Consider the following 19568-nt stretch of genomic DNA (forward strand, 5'->3'; position numbering starts at 1 on the left):
TGTGTTAGGATATGAAAGAAACTCTTAAGGGTTAAGTTTTGTACCTATAATGACTCCATAAGTGTGCCGTGGTTATGATCCCTATCCCAGCCGTGTTCAGCCTATCCTGGTTTGTCCAGGGAGGGGGACGGACTATCGGAGGGTCTGCACTGAGACGTCTAACTGCCACAGTGTCCAGGATTCTTTCAGAGACCTCTAGACAGTAAAACATTAGAAAAAGCTCTCATAAAGGTTTATTTATGGCTTTACTTAAAACACCTGACCGTCTGTTTCTCTCTGCAGTTTATTTGTGTGGAAATGTCAGTGAGATCTACAGAAACCTGCACAGTCCACCTGGATCCTCCTCGTCTTCCTCCTCTTCCCCCTCCTGTGATGCTGCACTCCTCCTCTGAGCCTCGGTCCCGTCCCCCCGACCGTCAGAAAAAGAACAAACTGAGCTGATGAACTCGGACCTGTGACCTGAACCTGCTGCAGGAAGCTCCACCCCCTGTCAGCTGAGTCGGCGCTGCAGGTTCAGTCTCTTCCTGTCGTGGTCGTTCTTATCGTTCGATCAGAAGTGAAACTGAAGTTTGTTTTTGAACTCTCCTTAAAGAACGTGTAGCTGTTCTCATGTAGCGTCGTCTCTGTCCGTCAGTACGTGCCTTTTTCACTGACTCTGACCAAACATTTGATACGACTTTATTTCTACTGTGGTGCTATGAAACGTGATCATTTAGGGCTTTTACTGATAGAGTACTGTCCTTTAGCTTTTGTATCTCGTACTGTCTCTTAATGATGATGCACTCAATACTTCTGCTCATTTCCTCCTGAGCTACCGGCTCAGCTCGGCTTCACTCTGCTCCTCTTTAGGGCCAGACTCTTCTGGTAGCTCCTATTGACCTCTGACCTCAGATACTCAGAGAATCCAGTCTGAATGCCCTCTGAAGTTAGAACGGTTTATACTTCAGTGGTTCCTCCTCATTGCAGCGGAGTGGAAAACCGTAGTGAAGTCTAACACGACAACAGTGGAGGACACAGAGGTGATAGAGTCAGAGACGGTTGGAGGCATCCATCATTCTTCCCTTTAGGGACTGCAGCCAATCAGCAGCTGTCATTGGGCAAGAGACGGGGTCAAACCCTGGACTGGTCACCAGCCAATCACAGGTCAGGTATGGGAGCATATACTAGTTCATGTGGCCCAACTTCCCTGGTGCTAAGCACCCAGTATCAGTGAGCTGGATCAGATCCGTTCCGTAGAGGCTCAGCTGCCGATCAGCTGACCCTCTCCTGAGCATGTCAGCATTAGACACACAGTCTAAAGACAATACCTAGAGATGCACCGAAGAGAAGTTGTCAAAGGGGGCCATCTCTGGCCATCAGTCAGGAGGACCAAGGACCCAAAGACTCTGACTTTGGTCTGCTCCCCGCCTTGCCCAGGGAATCCATCGCCCAGTGCATGAGTCTGCGTTTGATCTCAGCCTCAGCGGATCTCCGCACAGACTTGATGGCAGCACCCAAGGAATCCCCAAGCACCTGGCTCTTTGTTTTGGTCCAAGAGACGTGCATTCCCAACGCCTCAGCCTCCGCGCTCATCAGACCGCCCACGAGGACAGGGATCACAGCATCATCAGTATCTGGACACTGGAATTGCTAGTCCATGGTTCTCTGCCCCTGTTACCTGCCCCAGACCATACTGGTACTGAGGAGCATAGGGGCTAAGACCCACCCCAGAATCAGACAGCCAATCAGACTCACACCTACGGGCAATTTAGAGTCACTAATGAGCCTAACGAGCATGTCTTTGAACTAGTGCTGCATGATTTAATTAAAGAAGCTAAAAGTATTTCCTGTTTTCAAAATAAAGGTACTCCTACACACGTCCATAGTGGCACTACTGCATTTTAGTAAAACCCTGCAGTTCTACTGAATACTGAAATAACTACAGCCTCTGTGAGTAGATCACTGCTGCAGCTCTAGTTTGAGGAGGCTGGAGTTCCTGGAAAGAACTTGGGCATGGAGAGAATGGGAAAACCCCACAGAAAGACCCTGACAGACTGGGACTTGAACCAGGAACTGTCTAGCTGTGAGGTGGCAGTGCTAACCACTGCTCCACCATGCAGCACCAGTTTGAAGCCAATCAAATTCTACTGAAAAGAACAGGAGAGTTTGGGATGAAGACGACCATCAGAGGGGTTTTATTCCTGCGTGGGACATCCTGCTGGTGACGACGCTCTCTGACCAATCAGGGGCCAGCTTTGTCTTGATGTCATACATTTAGCACCAGCTCAACCTTGCTGCAGGTGATACCAAAACCAGAACCACTGCCAGGTGGTTCTAAACCTCTAAAGCTTCCAGCGCTGGACAGTGAGAGTAGAGCAGAAAGGCTGGGACGGTCTTCTGATCAGGGTGGACCATGAAGCCCGATGACCTCAGCAGGCTAAACATTCATGCAAAGTTTTTAGTAAACCCCTGCAACCGTCTAAAGATAATCCTGTACATAAGACCGGCCTGGGACACAGAAGTCCAGGGAGAGTGGAGCTGAGTGGAACCAGTTTCACAGTGAGGAAAAGCACCGATACTGAAGTGTTAAAAAGGAAAGATGGATCCGTGTCGATCCCAGCTGTTAAAAATGAAACTAGATATTAAATAGTTTATTAAGAAAAATTAAAGAACTCTACCTCAAAATACAGAGAAATCTAACTAAATGATATTTAAGGTAGAACATAGGTGTTAAATAGGATAAGTCTGATATGTCAGGATATGTCAGAGCACATGTGATGTTTTTAGTTTCTGTAGGAAGAAAACTTGAACTTTGATTTTTAAACATTTCATCAGGATTTAAAGGGAAACAAACCGGTTCTTAAAGGAACCGCAGAGAAATGAAACAGAGCTGTTTATACGCCCAAAAATATCAGTTTTTTTTTTTTATTTTACCGCGTTTAGGTTCAGGTTTCAGTTTCTCTGAGGAATATTAAATAAAACATCACAGAGGCTACTGAAGTTAGTCACCTGTTTGTCCTGTTTTTACCTCAAAGATCAGAACGTTGATTTAGCCGGTCACAGACACGTCAAAGTGACGGTTGCCGGGTAGAAATCATCCTGTGGGATAACCTTCGCTGACAATCTGAGAGCTCCTCCTAAAGATGCTCCGAACAGCGTCTGTATCTGCTGGAGGGAATCAGCTATGATTAATCTGTTTTAATGATTATGAGAATAAACAATAGCACAAGATTACTGATGCAACAACCAACGTGTCCTCTTTGTTCGTGTTTTAGCTCACCTGTTTCTGCAGGTTTCAGGTGTGCATGAAATAACGCAGACTCTTTCTGATGTACCCCCACTGTTAACATGATCACATACCGGTCTCACAGGTAGGATGTGGTCAAAGAAAGGGGTGTGGCTCCATCTTTGATACCCATCATCAGGCTGTCCTCCTCTTTGTTTAAGTCGCTTGTTTTTCTTACCTGAAAGTCGCCACTACATTTTCCGGCTGTTCTGACAGCGTATGATGTTTTGATCTAGCCTCGCTGACCCTGCTGCCATCACTTCAGGCCCCAACAAGGGCCACAGGCCCCACTTAAGGAATCACCGTAATAATGGTGTAATGATATCAGTCCTTTTTTGTCAGTTTGGACTCAGGAGATGGAAGGATATTGTGTTGCTTTGGAAATAGAAAGTTGGCGTTGTCGGCAGGATGAAGGAAGATGTTGAAGGCCCTGAATCTAACAATGCAAGGTCTGAACCAGTGGTTCCCAACTGGCTGGGCATCAGGACCCGTGTCCACCAGCTTGAGAGAAATCACAACCCGGATCTATAAAACATTCAACCACTCAGATTTATTTAAGAAGTTTTGGACCCTCAATTAAAACAACAAAAACATTGAACAAAGAGACAAAGACACATCATCTTCTACATCTTATTTTCTCAGCACAGAAATGTGGTAACTTCTTCAGGAATTTCCTTGTTAACTTTGGAAAATCAGCCAAAGAAAAGACAAGTCAGCAGAGAGCTCGACAAAAATAATGAAACATATTCCTAATCATGGGATAAGCTCAAAAATATATGGATGAATTTACCTTATGTCCACTCAGGGCTTCTGTATGTAGAATTTCTGGCTCTCATTCACGAACCGCTGAGATACGCTTCACGGCCCACTTTTGGTCCCGACCCACCAGTTGAGAACCACTGGTCTAAATGATGAGCTGTCGTTCAATCAGTCATCAGAACAATCACAGGTAACAGTCCAGGCCTAATGAGACGATTCTGGAGCACACTGATGATCAAGCCGAGGGCCGAAATGTCTGCGAGCTCTCTGCTGCAGCAGGCCATGACCCGCCCCTCAGGGTCCGGCTCCCGCGGTCTTTAGATTTATCGCTGTGACACAGACGTCAAATATGAAATCAGGAGGTCGTTCAAACAGAGGAGTGTCATGAAACTCCTGAAGCGATTTGTCTCTTTCTCGACTCATTTTGCTGAGATCATACGGAGATCCTCGTGTGTTAGCCTAGCTTAGCACAAAGACTGGAATCCTATGGGAACTGATAGCATTTGATGCTTCCTTCCATTGTCGCCCGGTTTGTTTTTTTATTCCTCATGTTGGTGCTTTTTTATGTGTCATGAGAGTAATCAGATCTCCGTCCTCCTGCTGCTGTTTCTAAACGACTCTGTCTGAGATTTTTGGGTCTTAAAAAACCTGGTTCAGTTTTTCTGTTCATTTTTTCATCAAATAAAGTTTACAGTGTTTAAAGGAAATCTAAATGTGATGAGAATATAAAGATCATTGTTTTTCAATAAAAATGAGAGTGAAAATGTTTCAGTGTCTCTTTCTGATCACATTTGAGCTCATTTCTACGGTGGCCCTAAAGGTCCATGAGACATGAAAAGATTTCCGTTTACTGAAATGACAGACTCCGTATTCCCCCAGTCTCTCTGTTTATTGAAATGTTTTGATCATCAGTAAAATGGTTTTAGATTTCAGTAAAAATGTGCAAAATAATAAACCTGACACACATCCATCTGGGAAAGCTTCACTAGGAAACGTTTGAGAAAAGGCAGAGGCTCTGATTGGATGAACGTTCTGTCTGTCACATCTCTACAGGCCAATCAGAGCAACAAAACACGTGACGTAGCAGCTATTGAGCTGCTCGTGTGCAGCTACTGAGGAATAACGTGAAACATGGCGACTATAGACATGTCAGTACTCTGCTTTTTTCGTTTTTGAAAAGAAAACAACTCACTGCTGTTCTTTGTTCTTCTTTTAATGAAGAAATGTCGTCAAGTTCTGATAAAACTGGCGCTTTAGCAGCATCCACGCTAATCTCTCCCTCCATAACTGCACCAGCTCTTGCTGCTGCTTGTTTACGTCACGACTCTGCTGCACCTGAAAGTACGGCCCCTCGTCACTGATTGGTCCTGTCACTTTGAACTGGGCCCAAACGGTTCAGATGGGAGCTTTGAAAGATGGATTCACCAGTGAAAAACAAGGAAACGGGCAAATCCATCTGCTTTGTACGGTGGCGTATTGTATTCACATGAAAATAAAAGAAATCCTCCTGTTTTTACGAGATACTATCTCATAAAAACTGGAATTTATTATTTTTGACTTTCCTGTTTTTATGAGATACCTCCTCTGTTACCATCAAGCATAAAGAGAACAGGCCAAGCGAACAGTTAGCTGACACAGTTTGGCGTGAAACATGCAACTGTTACCTAAAACACATTAAAAAGCCTACCTTACCTGTGTGACCCTGCACCTCTAATTACTGGCTGACAAATGCAGCAACCAGTCATGCAGGAGAGCGTCAGGGGAATCCTGTTTTTAGGAGATAGTATCTCCTAAAAACAGGAAAATCCAAAATAAATTACAAAAAATTCTGTTTTTATGAGATAGTTATGTCATATGAACAGGAGGATTTTTTTTAACATTTTCAAGTGAATACAATATGCCACCGTAGCTTTGCAAGGTTACAAAATAATAACAACTTCAGATATTTTCTTTAACTCATACATAACTAGATAGGCACTCAGAGAGCGCAGACCTACACCATTAGCCCTACCCCCAAATAGTGAAGAATCCTTTAAAAATTCCTGGATCTGTCCCCATGTGCCCCCCACCACAGCATTCGCCGATTACTCCTTCCTTGGTGGGGTGGAAACACGGTGAGGCAGAGTATTGGCTTCGCTACAGGTACCATCGGATGGACCCATGGTCTCACCAGGCGACTGAAAGTCATGGCAGAGAGTGAATATTCCTCTATTCCTCCTAGCATTGTATTCTCGTTATAATTTGCTGTCTTTCTCTCAGTTACACTCTGACTCGTCTCCTCAACCGGGCGTTCATCTTTCAAACTCTACACACTCCAAAACTTTGAATAGAAACACACCCAAAATGCTGCTGGGCTTGAAGTTACTCATGTCCGTCATCTCCAGGTGCAAAGTGGTAACAGCGCAGACCTCTGCCATTAGCCCTATCTCCCAATAGTACAGAATCCTTTAAAAAATTCCTGGATCTAGACGGTGATCCAGAACAGTCCCAAAATCTAATCAGTTCTTCCTTATGCCATTTCTGACATTTCCTGAAAATTTCATCAAAATCCCTCCACAACTTTTTGAGTTATGTTTCTAACAAACAAACGGACAAACAAACCCACCAGATCACATGACCTCCTTGGCAGAGGTAAAAAGTTTGAACTTCCTGTTAAATGCTTTCCCCGCCCACAAACACGACGCCACACCGGTGTGGGAATCCCGTGGTTTTTAGGAGTCCTGAGAAGATGAAGCCTCTGCTGTTTGACTGTCCTGTTCAAGCTTCTGTCCCAGACATCCTGAATTTACTTCAAACGTGGAGAGGAAGAGGATGATGATGAAGATGTAGGTCCCAGAACCTCAGAATAATAACTGTACAAGTGGACATTAAATACAGTTGAAACCAGAAGTTTACATACACTATATAAAAAGGCACATAGACTTTTTTTTTCTCACCGTCTAACATTAAATCAGATTAAACTTTTCCTGTTTTTGGTCAATTTTGATTACCAAAATTATTTCTATTTGCTAAATGCCAGAATAATGAGAAAAATTTTTTTTTTTAGACCATTTCTATTACTTTCTTCAAAGTCAGAAGTTTACATACACTAAGATTACTATGCCTTTAAACAATTTGGGAAAGCCCAGATGATGATGTCATGTCTTTGGAAGCCTCTGATAGGTTTATTGACAACATCTGAGTTAATTAGAGGCACACCTGTGGATGTATTTTAAGGCACACCTGAAACACACTGCTTCTTTGTGTTCATGGGAAAATCAAAAGAAATCAGCCAAGATATCAGGAAGAGAATTGTGGACTTGCACAAGTCTGGTTCATCCTTGGGTGCAATTTCCAGATGCCTGAAGGTGCCACGTTCATCTGTTCAAACAATTATACGCAAGTATAAACACCATGGGAATGTCCAGCCATCATACCGCTCAGGAAGGAGACGGGTTCTGTGTCCCAGAGATGAACGTGCTTTGGTCTGAAAAGTGCATCTCAACCCAAGAACAAAAGCAAAAGACGTTGTGAAGATGCTGGCTGAAGCTGGTGAGAGTGTGTCATTATCAACAGTCAAACGAGTCCTGTACCCACATGGGCTGAAAGGCCACTCTCCCAGGAAGAAGCCATTACTCCAAAAGAAACATGAAAAAGCCAGATTACAGTTTGCAAATGCACACAGGAACAAAGACCTTAATTTCTGGAGACATGTTCTGTGGTCTGACCAAACTAAAATGGAACTTTTTGGCCATAATGACCATCGTTACATTTGGAGAAAAAAGGGGGAAGCTTGCAAGCCTGAGAACACCATCCCAACTGTGAAACATGGGGGTGGCAGCATCATGTTGTGGGGTTGTTTTGCTGCAGGAGGGACTGGTGCACTTCACAAAATAGATGGCATCATGAGGAAAGAACATTATGTGGAAATACTGAAGCAACATCTCAAGACATCAGCCAGGAAGTTAAAGCTTGGGCGCAAATGGGTTTTCCAAATGGACAATGACCCTAAGCATACTGCCAAACTGGTTACAAAGTGGCTTAAGGATAACAAAGTCAATGTTTTGGAGTCACAAAGCCCTGATCTCAATCCCACTGAAAATGTATGAGCAGAGCTGAAAAGGCATGTGTGAGCAAGGTGGCCTACAAACTTGGCTCAGTTACACCAGTTCTGCCAGGAGGAATGGGACAAAATTCCTGCAAACTATTGTGAGACGCTTGTGGAAGCATATCCAAAACATTTGACCCAAGTCATACAGTTTAAAGGCAATGCTACCAAATACTAATGAAATGTATGTAAACTTCTGACTCTCAAGAAAATAATAAAAAATTGTCTAAAAAATGATCTCTCTCATTATTCTGGCATTTAGCAAATAGAAATAATTTTGGTAATCCTAATTGACCAAAAACAGGAAAAGTTTAATCTGATTTAATGTTAGACGGTGAGAAAAAAAAGTTTATGTGCCTTTTTATATAGTGTATGTAAACTTCTGGTTTCAACTGTATGTTGTATTAACATAAATCTCTAAAAATGAGGGCTTTAGATTTTTATAACGGTTTCTCAGACAAAACAAGTTGACGGAGAATATATTTATTTAAATTTAAGTTGTGTATATTTGATGCACACAGTCGGAGTCAGAATTGTTCCATGTTTTACTGTTATCAACAGATTTACTTTAGACCATTATTTCTTTTAATAAATGTTGTATTAAGGTGACCAAGGGGAAACATGAGAATCTGTTAATATTTGAGAAAAAAAATGAATTAATTTTCTAGTTTAAAGAAGTAATTGATTTACGAGAACCAAAATTTGGAATTTTGGTGATAAGTCTTAAAAAGCCAAAAGTGTTGAAAAAAAATTCCCACCTGAAGAAGCTGTTTTTTTTTTTTTTTTTTTTTTGCACCAGTCCTGCAGCTGACATCGTAATCAAATGACCATATTTACTGGGATAACTGGGACCAACATAGAAATCCTATTTCTGCAAACTGGATCTATCTAACATCTGTTTTTAGTTTGGTTTCTCTAAAATATGTGACTTTACAAATTTGACATTTTTGGGTTTATAGTAATAGTATAGTATAGTATTACGTTAATCTTGAAAAGAAATCTGAATTTAGAGTCTCATGGATTGAAACTTTAAAATCTCAAGCATTTTGATTTCCTCCCATTTTTTCTCAAATATCAAAGAAAGCTCTTTATATTTTTATTTTTAGAGTGGCCTTGATACATAGGTACAGAAGATGATTGAGGCCACTGATACAAATTTTTCAATCAAACTTTTAATGCTAAAATTAGAGTTAGAATTATGAGATTAAAGTCAAACTATGATTTGAAAGATGATCATGGTCTTGTAGTTCCCCTCCGGACCTTTAGGCGTCACTGTCTCTTCCTCTGTGCCGCTAGCTAACTGACTGTCATGGCGGCTCCCTGCTGGAGGTTTATCTCACGGTGAAACTTCATAACGGATTAATATTTATTTCAGTATGAGCTGAGAGGACGAACACGACTTTCTGAGGTGAGAATGAAGCTGAAAAAGAAGCCGACTCTACCGGAAACTGCTGTAATGTTTCCCGGTCTGTTTCTGCCTCCTGCTCTGTTATCATGGTCCCTCCACCAAACTCAGGTTAAATCTGAACTAATCCGGTGTGTACCTGTAACTACAGCGGGCCTGTGCCAATCAAAGACTGTCATTCTGAAATATGATATTAACCCAGGGAATTCGGCCAAAACTAAATCAACAAAAATATCTGGTTTCTGCTGTTATTCTCATTATTTTCTCCGCTGTCACCTTATGTCAGAGAAAGTTTGTTTTAAAGCTGTTCCCGGTGTTTTCTTTCCAGTTCTAAAACATTGTTTCATATTTTCCTCATATATTCAATCTTAACACAAAAATCGGCATCGTTACAATCAACAAACTACCCATGGTTTAGTTTTTATTAACACTAATGTCCTGGATGGCGTTATAGGCATGGATGCCGCTTTGGGGCTGTACACATGCGTCTACGTGGGCGCCATCTTGGAGAGGGGTAGCTGCAGTTTAATATAAATACCCACACGACTCTGTCTTTTTGAAAAATAAAATCTTTACCATCTTAAATAATGCCTTTTCTAATGCAAATTTAACTGGCGGTACTATAGAGAATTACAAATTGTAATTCGATTATTATTGTAATTTACATTAACCGTATCTACCCTATTCCTTAATCTGTACAGGGGTGGAAAAAGTAGAAGACAACCAAACTCCAACAAAATTACAGTTTGTTAAAAATTACTTCAGTAGAAGTAAAAGTAGTTGGTCTGTAAATCTTCTCAAGCAAAATAAAATCATATAATGATTATCATGATGATATTTTTTTATTTTGTATTGTTTTGTTTTGTGATGCAGGCAGAACAAGATAGGAGATGAGTAGCTACCTATTATTGTCCTATTATTACCATAAATATTATTATTTCTATTTCTATTATAGTTATTATCTGTATATGTATCATGATTATATTACCTTTATTATTGTTATGTTATTATTATTTGAATATTTAACTATGTCTGTAACCTCCTGCATCCTCTGCAGGTATGAATGTGATGCCATCGATGATGCGTGGAGCGCGGCGGCTCGTCCATGCCGACCCAGCTCTGCTCAGTAACTTTCTCTCTTTGCCCCGCCTTTGTCCGGCTGGAAGCTCCGCCCCCCAGCTCCTCTGTCCACTGAACAGAAGGTTTGCCTCCAAACAGGTGAGACAGACACTGACTACCTGCTTGTCTCTTTCAAATGAGGGAGAAAAGCTGTTAAAAATGGCTTTCCAGGTTAAAACTGTGATTGTTCCCAGAATGCTTTGGGACTCTCTCTCTGTTACTGCTTTTCGTTTAATCTTGGATGAAAACCATGTCTTTATTTTCAGGTCAAAGGTCATAAGAAAGAGCAGAAGACGCAGCAGGTGAAGCCTAAAGCCAATAAACAGACAGTGGAGATCAGACAGAGGATGACGGTGGCGGCGCTGGCTGAGGCGATGAACAGAGACTTTGGTAAAACCAGCAGAGATCCTCCAGTATGTTCAGAGAATCTGTGTCGATAAAGCTAAATTTGAATGTTTTTGACCCTTTAGATCAGGTGATAGAGGCTCTGCTGAACACCTCAGTGGACCTGGACTCGTTGGAGCCAGACTCAGTGCTGGAGGAGCGCTGGATCAAAGAAGTGGTGACTCGATCGGGGATGAAGTTCAAATGGGCCAAACTGAGCGAGACACGAGAACGGGTCAACAAGGACGCTTACCGAAGGTACGTACACAATACACAACACCTCTGCAACAAATATGCTACATCCACACTACAAAAATGCTACATCCACACTACAAAAATGCTACATCCACACTACAAATATGCTACATCCATACTACAAATATGCTACATCCACACTACAAATATGCTACATCTATATTACAAATATGCTACATCCACACTACAAATATGCTACATCTATATTACAAATATGCTACATCCACACTACAAATATGCTACATCCACACCACAAATATGCTACATCCACACTACAAATATGCTACATCTATGCTACATCCACACTACAAATATGCTACATCCACACTACAGGTATGCTACATCCACACTACAAATAAGCTACATCTACACAGCCCCTATGCTACATCTATGCTACATCCACACTACAGATATGCTACATCCATACTACAAATAAGCTACATCTACACAACACCTCTGCAACAAATATGCTACATCCACACTACAAAAATGCTACATCCACACTACAAATATGCTACATCCACACTACAAATATGCTACATCTATATTACAAATATGCTACATCCACACTACAAATATGCTACATCCACACTACAAATATGCTACATCCACACTACAAATATGCTACATCCACACTACAAAAATGCTACATCCACACTACAAATATGCTACATCCACACTACAAATATGCTACATCCACACTACAAATATGCTACATCTATATTACAAATATGCTACATCCACACTACAAATATGCTACATCTATATTACAAATATGCTACATCCACACTACAAATATGCTACATCCACACTACAAATATGCTACATCCACGCTACAAATATGCTACATCCACACTACAGATATGCTACATCCACACTACAAATAAGCTACATCTACACAGCACCTATGCTACATATATGCTACATCCACACTACAGATATGCTACATCCATACTACAAATAAGCTACATCTACACAGCACCTATGCTACATCTATGCTACATCCACACTACAAATATGCTACATCTACACTACAAATATGCTACATCCACACTACAAATATGCTACATCCACACTACAAATATGCTACATCTATGTTACAAATATGCTACATCCACACTACAAATATGCTACATCCACACTACAGATATGCTACATCCACACTACAAATAAGCTACATCTACACAGCCCCTATGCTACATCTATGCTACATCCACACTACAAATATGCTACATCCACACTATAAATATGCTACATCCACACTACAAATAGGCTTCATCTACACTACAAATGTGCTACATATATGCTACATCCACGCTACAAATATGCTACATCCACACTACAGATATGCTACATCCACACTACAAATAAGCTACATCTACACAGCACCTATGCTACATATATGCTACATCCACACTACAGATATGCTACATCCAAACTAAAAATATGCTACATCTACACTGCATATATGCTACATCTACACAACATCTCCAATACATCTATGTTACATCTATGCAACATCTAAGCAACATTTTTACAACTATGCAACAACTTCACAACATCTATTCTACAGTTACACTATTTCTACTCTATATGCTACATTTACTTGACTTCTATGCTACATCCACACTACAAATATGCTACATCTACACTACAAATATGCTACATCCACACTATAAATATGCTACATCCACACTACAAAGAGGCTTCATCTACACTACAAATGTGCTACATATATGCTACATCTACATTACATCTATGCAACATCTATGCTACATCTAATCTACAGCTCTGCTACATCTACATAACATCAATGCTACATTTACACTACATCTATGCTACACCTACAATACATCTCATCTACACTGCATATATGCTACATCTACACAACATCTCCAATACATCTATGTTACATCTATGCAACATCTAAGCAACATTTTTACAACTATGCAACAACTTCACAACATCTATTCTACAGTCTACACTACATCTATGCTACATCTACATTACACTTCTATGCTACATCTACACTTCATCTATGCTACATCTATGCTACACACTACATCTACACATCTATGCTACATCTACATTACATCTATGCAACATCTATGCTACATCTAATCTACAGCTCTGCTACATCTACATAACATCAATGCTACATTTACACTACATCTATGCTACACCTACAATACATCTATGCTACATCTACTCTACATCTATGCTACATCTACACAACACCTATGCTACATCTATGCTACATCTACACATCTATGCTACATCTACATTACATCTATGCTACATCTACATTACATCTATGCTACATCTACACTTCATCTATGCTACATCTATGCTACTTCTATGCTACATCTATACTACATCTATGCTACATCTACAATACATCTATGCTACATCTACTCTACATCTATGCTACATCTATATAACATCTACACAACACCTATGCAACATCTATGCTACATCTACACTACATCTATGCTACATCTATACTACATCTACACAACGAGGCATACACAGGGTAAACACAGAATCTAAATACAGGGAGAGAGGGTCAACAAGGACGCACACAACAACTACACGGAAGAGGAACGTTTCTCTCCAGCCTCACTGACTCTTTAAATGGACCTTTGACCCCATCAGACCTCCTGCGGACCCATCCAGCCTAAAGCCCCGCCCCCCGGTGGTCACCATCATGGGTCACGTGGATCACGGTAAGACCACGCTGCTGGACAGTCTGAGGAAGAGCCAGATTGTTTCCACAGAGGCCGGAGGAATCACACAACACATCGGAGCATTTCTAGGTAACAGCATGCTCACTGAGCACGCTCACAACTGATGCCTCAGACTGCATATCACTAGATACATTTCCAATGTTGTTAAATGTGTCTTTTAAAACATTATTGTTTTACCTACAACCCTAATTCCAAAAAAGCTGGGTCACTGTGGTGTCAATGAGATTTAAAATGAGCGATTATTTTCCTGAAATGGTAAAATGTCAGTTTAACATCTGATATGTTGTGTCTGTTCTATTTTATAAATTTGGGTTTATGAGATTTGACAGTCATTGTTTTTATTTGCATTATAGACAGCAACCCAACTTTTTGGGATTGGGGCTGTAAATGCATATTTATCCCTGATATCCTTCTCTGTTTTTTAGTTATTTATTCATTGATAAATTCAATAGTTTTGCAGCAGAAGGAGCTGTCAGTGTTGGCGTGTTCATCATGATTCAGTTCAAGTTAAGAACCTTACCCGTCATCTTCTGATCATAAATCAATGAGTCATCAGGAGGGTTGGGTTTCTCTTCCAGTCCAGCTGCCTACAGGTGAGAAGATCACCTTTCTGGACACTCCAGGTCACGCTGCCTTTTCCTCCATGAGAGCCCGTGGAGCCAACGCCACCGATATTGTGATCCTGGTGGTGGCAGCTGACGACGGCGTCATGAACCAGACGGTCGAGTCCATCCAGCACGCCAGGAGGGCTAAAGGTGAGAGCGCTGCCTGTCAGTCAGAGCTGAGGGATCAGTTTACCCCGTGGTTGTATCGTGTTTCTGATCTGTGGCAGTTGTGTTTCAGTGCCGATCATCGTGGCGGTGAATAAGTGTGACAAACATCTCGCCGACCCTCAGAGAGTAAAACAGGAGCTGCTCGCTCACGACATTGTCTGTGAGGAGTTTGGAGGAGACGTCCAGGCCATCCACGTCTCTGGTCTCAAGGTCAGAAACACCGACCAATCAGCACACAAATAGCACACACTTTCCTGTGGCGCCCTCTGCAGGCTGTCAGCAGCTCCTTTAAAGAAGGTTGAAATCAGGTCATTTTAAAACAAGACCTTGACATCATCACTGTTGTTTCCAGGGTGACAACCTTCTGGCTCTAGCTGAGGCTACGGTGGCATTGGCCGAGGTGCTGGAGCTGAAGGCAGAGCCACACGGCGCTGCGGAGGGACTCATCATCGAGAGCCGCACGGACAAAGGCAAAGGGTGAGTTACTGATGTTGCGGTTTTCTGAGCTCTGATTGGTCCAGGTCAATAACCTGAGTTCTCTGAGCCCTGATTGGTCCAGGTCAATAACCTGAGTTCTCTGAGCCCTGATTGGTCCAGTTCAGTAACCTTAATAGTTCTGGTCAGAAACCCTGGTTCTATGAGTTCTGATTGGACCTCCTTATTAACCACGGTTCTCTTAACTCTGATTGGTCCTGGTCAGTAACCCCAGTTCTCTGGTCATGTCCTTTAGTCCCGTGACCACAGTCATCGTCCAACGGGGGACCTTAAAGCGAGGTTGCATCCTGGTGGCGGGGAAGAGTTGGGCCAAAGTTCGCTTCATGTTTGACGAGAACGGGCGAGCGGTGACAGAGGCGGGGCCTAGCGCAGCGGTGGAGGTGGTTGGCTGGAAGGATCTACCATCAGCAGGAGAGCTGCTGCTGGAGGTGGAGTCAGAGGTAAGGACCAATCACAGCGGTCCATAGGGGCAGAGTCACCAATTCTTTAGAGGTTAACCTTCTGACCTCTTCACATGAAGAATTATATCTCAAATTTATCTGTAGTATATTGTTTTTTTTGTTTTTAAAGATTTATTTTTTGCCTTTATTAGATAGGACAGTGATCTCTAGTATTTTATTATCTTTATTTATAGAAGTATATTGTTTTTATCTCTAGTATTTTATTATCTTTATTTATAGAAGTATATTGTTTTTATCTCTAGTATTTTATTATCTTTATTTATAGAAGTATATTGTTTTTTTCTCTAGTATTTTATTATCTTTATTTATAGAAGTATATTGTTTTTATCTCTAGTATTTTTTTTTTATTTATAAAAGTATATATTTTTTTCTCTAGTATTTTATTATCTTTATTTATAGAAGTATATTGTTTTTTTCTCTAGTATTTTATTATCTTTATTTATAGAAGTATATTGTTTTTTTCTCTAGTATTTTATTATCTTTATTTATAGAAGTATATTGTTTTTATCTCTAGTATTTTTTTTTTTATTTATAAAAGTATATATTTTTTTCTCTAGTATTTTATTATCTTTATTTATAGAAGTTTGTTTTTATCTCTAGTATTTTATTATCTTTATTTATGGTATGATATTGTTTTATAGTATGGTTTTATGGTATTAAATTGTCAATATAAATGGTGTTAACTCATCGTACGTCTGTGTTTGTGGGGAGCAGCAGAGGGCCAGGGAGGTGGTGGACTGGCGGAGCCATGAGGAGGAGCAGCAGAAGCTCCTGCAGGATCAGAGCGCCATCGAGCACAAACAGAAGCTTCACCTGGAGGATTACAGGAAGGAGAGGGCGGGGCTAGAGCACCTCAGCTGGAAGCAGAGGAAGTCAGCCCTGTACAGAGCCAACAAGACTAAGTTCGCCACCAGGCCGAGTGAGAAGACGCAGAGCGACCAGCTCAGCCTGCCAATCATCATCAAAGGTTAGCGCCCAATTCAGAATGAAAGAAATCATAATTCTGTGATTAAAATTCCAAAATTTTGAGATAAGGAAATATTAATGAGATTTGGCAGTGACAGTCTTCCATACCAGGTAATCCTGATTCTTTAATCTGTCTCTGTCTCCCCAGGAGACGTGGACGGCTCGGTGGAGGCCCTCTTGAACATCGTGGATAGTTACGACGCTCAGGAGCAGTGTCAGCTCGACGTGCTGCACTTCGGCATCGGAGACATCACGGAGAACGACATCAACATGGCCGACATGTTCACAGGTGACAAGCGATGGCGATAAATATGCAGCAGGCCGGAAGTGGAAGGGCATCATATCTGATTAGTGAGGATGACGGTGATTGTAGAGGTCTAAAGGACTGTTTGAATCAGATGTTGATTTCATCGACATCTGGGATTTAACGTTATCATCCTCATGGAGAAGTTTGTTTAGCAGCTGGGTAGAACCATAAACTAGAGAACAGCTCAGGTACATAGATGACATCAGGAGAACATGAGGGCACATCTCAGAGTAGAACATCATGGGACAGGAGCAGTGACCACCAATATCAGAGGTAGGGTACTGCTGCTGATGAATCTTTGGTTAAACGTCTGTCTCTCTTTTTCAGGGTCAATCTACGGTTTTAATGTGGCAGCGAGCAAGTCTGTCCAGCAGCTGGCGGCGCAGCGAGGCATTCCACTGCGACTTCACAACATCATCTACAAACTGATCGACGAGCTGAAGGAGGAGCTGAGCAGCAAACTGCCTCAGCTCGTCTCCGAGAACATCATCGGTGAGGAAGGCGCCGTCTTTATGCTCGATCCGTTAGGGTTAAAATGGCGTGGAGCGTGATTTCTGGAAGATGACGCTTTGACTATGTGATGTGTTTGAGTTCCTCAGTGTGCGCTGGATAAACCAGCGCTCTTTCTGATCTGTAATTTTGTGTCTGCCCTCGTAGGCGAGGCGACGGTGCTCGCCATGTTCGACATCACCGTGGGGAAGAAGAAGGTTCCGGTAGCTGGCTGCAGGGTTCACAAAGGTCTGCTGGACCAGAGACTGAAGTTCAGGCTGATCCGAGGACGGGACGTCCTGTGGGAGGGTGGGTCTCAACGTTCTCTTAAACCTGTGGTTCTCAACTGGTGGGTCAGGACCCGGAAGTGGGTTGCAGAGTTGTTTTCAGTGGGTCAGGAATGTCTGCTTTTCTTTGTTTTTTACCTTCTAAGCTCCAAACTGCAGAACTTTAAATAAATCTGATTGGTCCAAAAGTTCTGGAAATTTGGGTCACAGTTATCCACCAAGGACTTGGTGATAAGTGCTGAGACTAGAACAGCTGAGATCTACTGCTTTAAATGGTCCCAAACATTCTTTTATTATTCCCTCAAACCTCCCCTAACATTTCTTTAATGCTGCATTCAAGGTTCACTGACATTCCTTTCTTCTTCTAACATTCCCTAATATTTCTATAACATTCTTGTACAATCCTATGAAATGAGCCCTAAGGTTCCCAAAATGTACACATATCATAACCTCAAGCATTCCTTACATTCCTTGTGTGTTCTTGTATCATTCCCTTTAACATTCCCCAACATTCCTAAACATTCTTTAACATTCCCTCAAACCTCCTCTAACATTTCTTTAATGCTGCATTAAAGGTTCACTGACATTCCTTTCTTCTTTTAACATTCCATTAACATTCCCTAATATTTCCATAACATATCATGTATCATAACCTTAAACATTCCCAACATTCCTTTAGTGTATTTTGTACCATTCCCGAACATTCTTGTACCGTTTCATCAAAAATTTCCCCAACTTTCCCTTAAACATCCCCTAAAAGTCCTATGGCATTTTTTGTCATTTCCTTGGACATTTCCTTGAATGTTCTCCAACATTCCTACAAAGGTCTTGGATGATTCCCTTAAACCTCTAACATTCCCATAATGTTCCATCCAACATTCCATAACACTCCTATAATGTTCTTGTAACATTCCCTTGAACATCTTAACCTTCCCTTACATTCTTAAATCATTCCTATATTCAAACTTTCCCCAACATTTCCTTAAATGTCACCTTAACATTCCTATAACATTCTTTTGCCATTTCCCTGAACATTCCCTTGAACATCCCCTAATATTCCTACATTTGTGTATCATTCCAGTCATTGTTTTGAACGTTCTCCCGCAGACTCCCTCTAACATACTGTTGACGTTCTGCAGCAGGTTCCCTCTAACATTCTTTTATGTTCTCCCACAGGTTCCCTGGTGGCGTTGAAGCACCACAAAGACGACGTGCAGACGGTGAAGATGGGGATGGAATGCGGCCTGTCAGCGGATGGTTACGGAGACTTCCAGGCTGGTGATGCCATCGTCTGCTATGAGGAGGTCAGCGCTCCACAGGTTACATCGTGGAACCCTGGCTTCTGAAGTCCAGCAGCAGAGGATCATGGGAAGTTGTTTGGACGCTGTGTAAATGTAAATCTGATAATTCAATTTTGTCTTTGGGATAAATGTTGTGTACAGCTGTTTTGTTGTTTGAGATTACAGCTGTGCCTAATAAATTGGCTGCTGTGAACCCATCACTGTAAAAAACCTGCAGTCATGTGATGGACTCGTTACTCCTTTAACAACATGCAGACGTTTGAATGTTCCTGAGAAACAGAAAAACTCAGACGGACGCTCGGCTTTATCGCAGATCTTTTAATAAAAGTTTAAATCTTCTGTTTTTATTTTCATTTGTGAAACATCTAAACTCATGTTGGTTTAACTCAGCGGTGTCCCAACTTTTTAGAGGGCCAAACAGAAAAACCAGGATGATGGCTTATCTATAAAGATACAAAACTAGTGGAA

General features: G+C 41.5%; 2 protein-coding genes across 3 annotated transcripts in view; both read left to right on the forward strand.

Moving 5' to 3' along the window:
• The window catches only part of LOC121508122 (echinoderm microtubule-associated protein-like 6), a 48116-nt gene extending 43334 nt beyond the window's left edge, over window positions 1-4782 (forward strand). For both annotated transcript variants that reach the window (XM_041784669.1, XM_041784670.1), the window contains one exon: window positions 283-4782. In XM_041784669.1, coding sequence (XP_041640603.1) covers window positions 283-307 — 25 coding nt within the window. In that variant the 3' untranslated portion in view covers window positions 308-4782. The remainder of the gene's footprint in view (window positions 1-282) is intronic.
• Window positions 4783-9403: 4621 nt separating this feature from the next.
• Window positions 9404-19158, forward strand: mtif2 (mitochondrial translational initiation factor 2). The gene is made up of 14 exons (XM_041785326.1): window positions 9404-9519; window positions 10574-10734; window positions 10902-11025; window positions 11106-11277; window positions 13930-14090; window positions 14600-14776; window positions 14865-15004; window positions 15147-15271; window positions 15525-15729; window positions 16465-16717; window positions 16865-17005; window positions 17351-17515; window positions 17681-17821; window positions 18976-19158. Exons 2-14 carry the CDS (start codon window positions 10576-10578, stop codon window positions 19143-19145), a joined length of 2133 nt encoding a protein of 710 aa, XP_041641260.1. The 5' UTR covers window positions 9404-9519; window positions 10574-10575; the 3' UTR covers window positions 19146-19158.
• The last annotated feature ends 410 nt before the right edge of the window (window positions 19159-19568 follow it).

This window comes from Cheilinus undulatus, linkage group 4, assembly GCF_018320785.1.
Source record: "Cheilinus undulatus linkage group 4, ASM1832078v1, whole genome shotgun sequence".
Classification (NCBI taxonomy): Eukaryota; Metazoa; Chordata; class Actinopteri; order Labriformes; family Labridae; genus Cheilinus; species Cheilinus undulatus.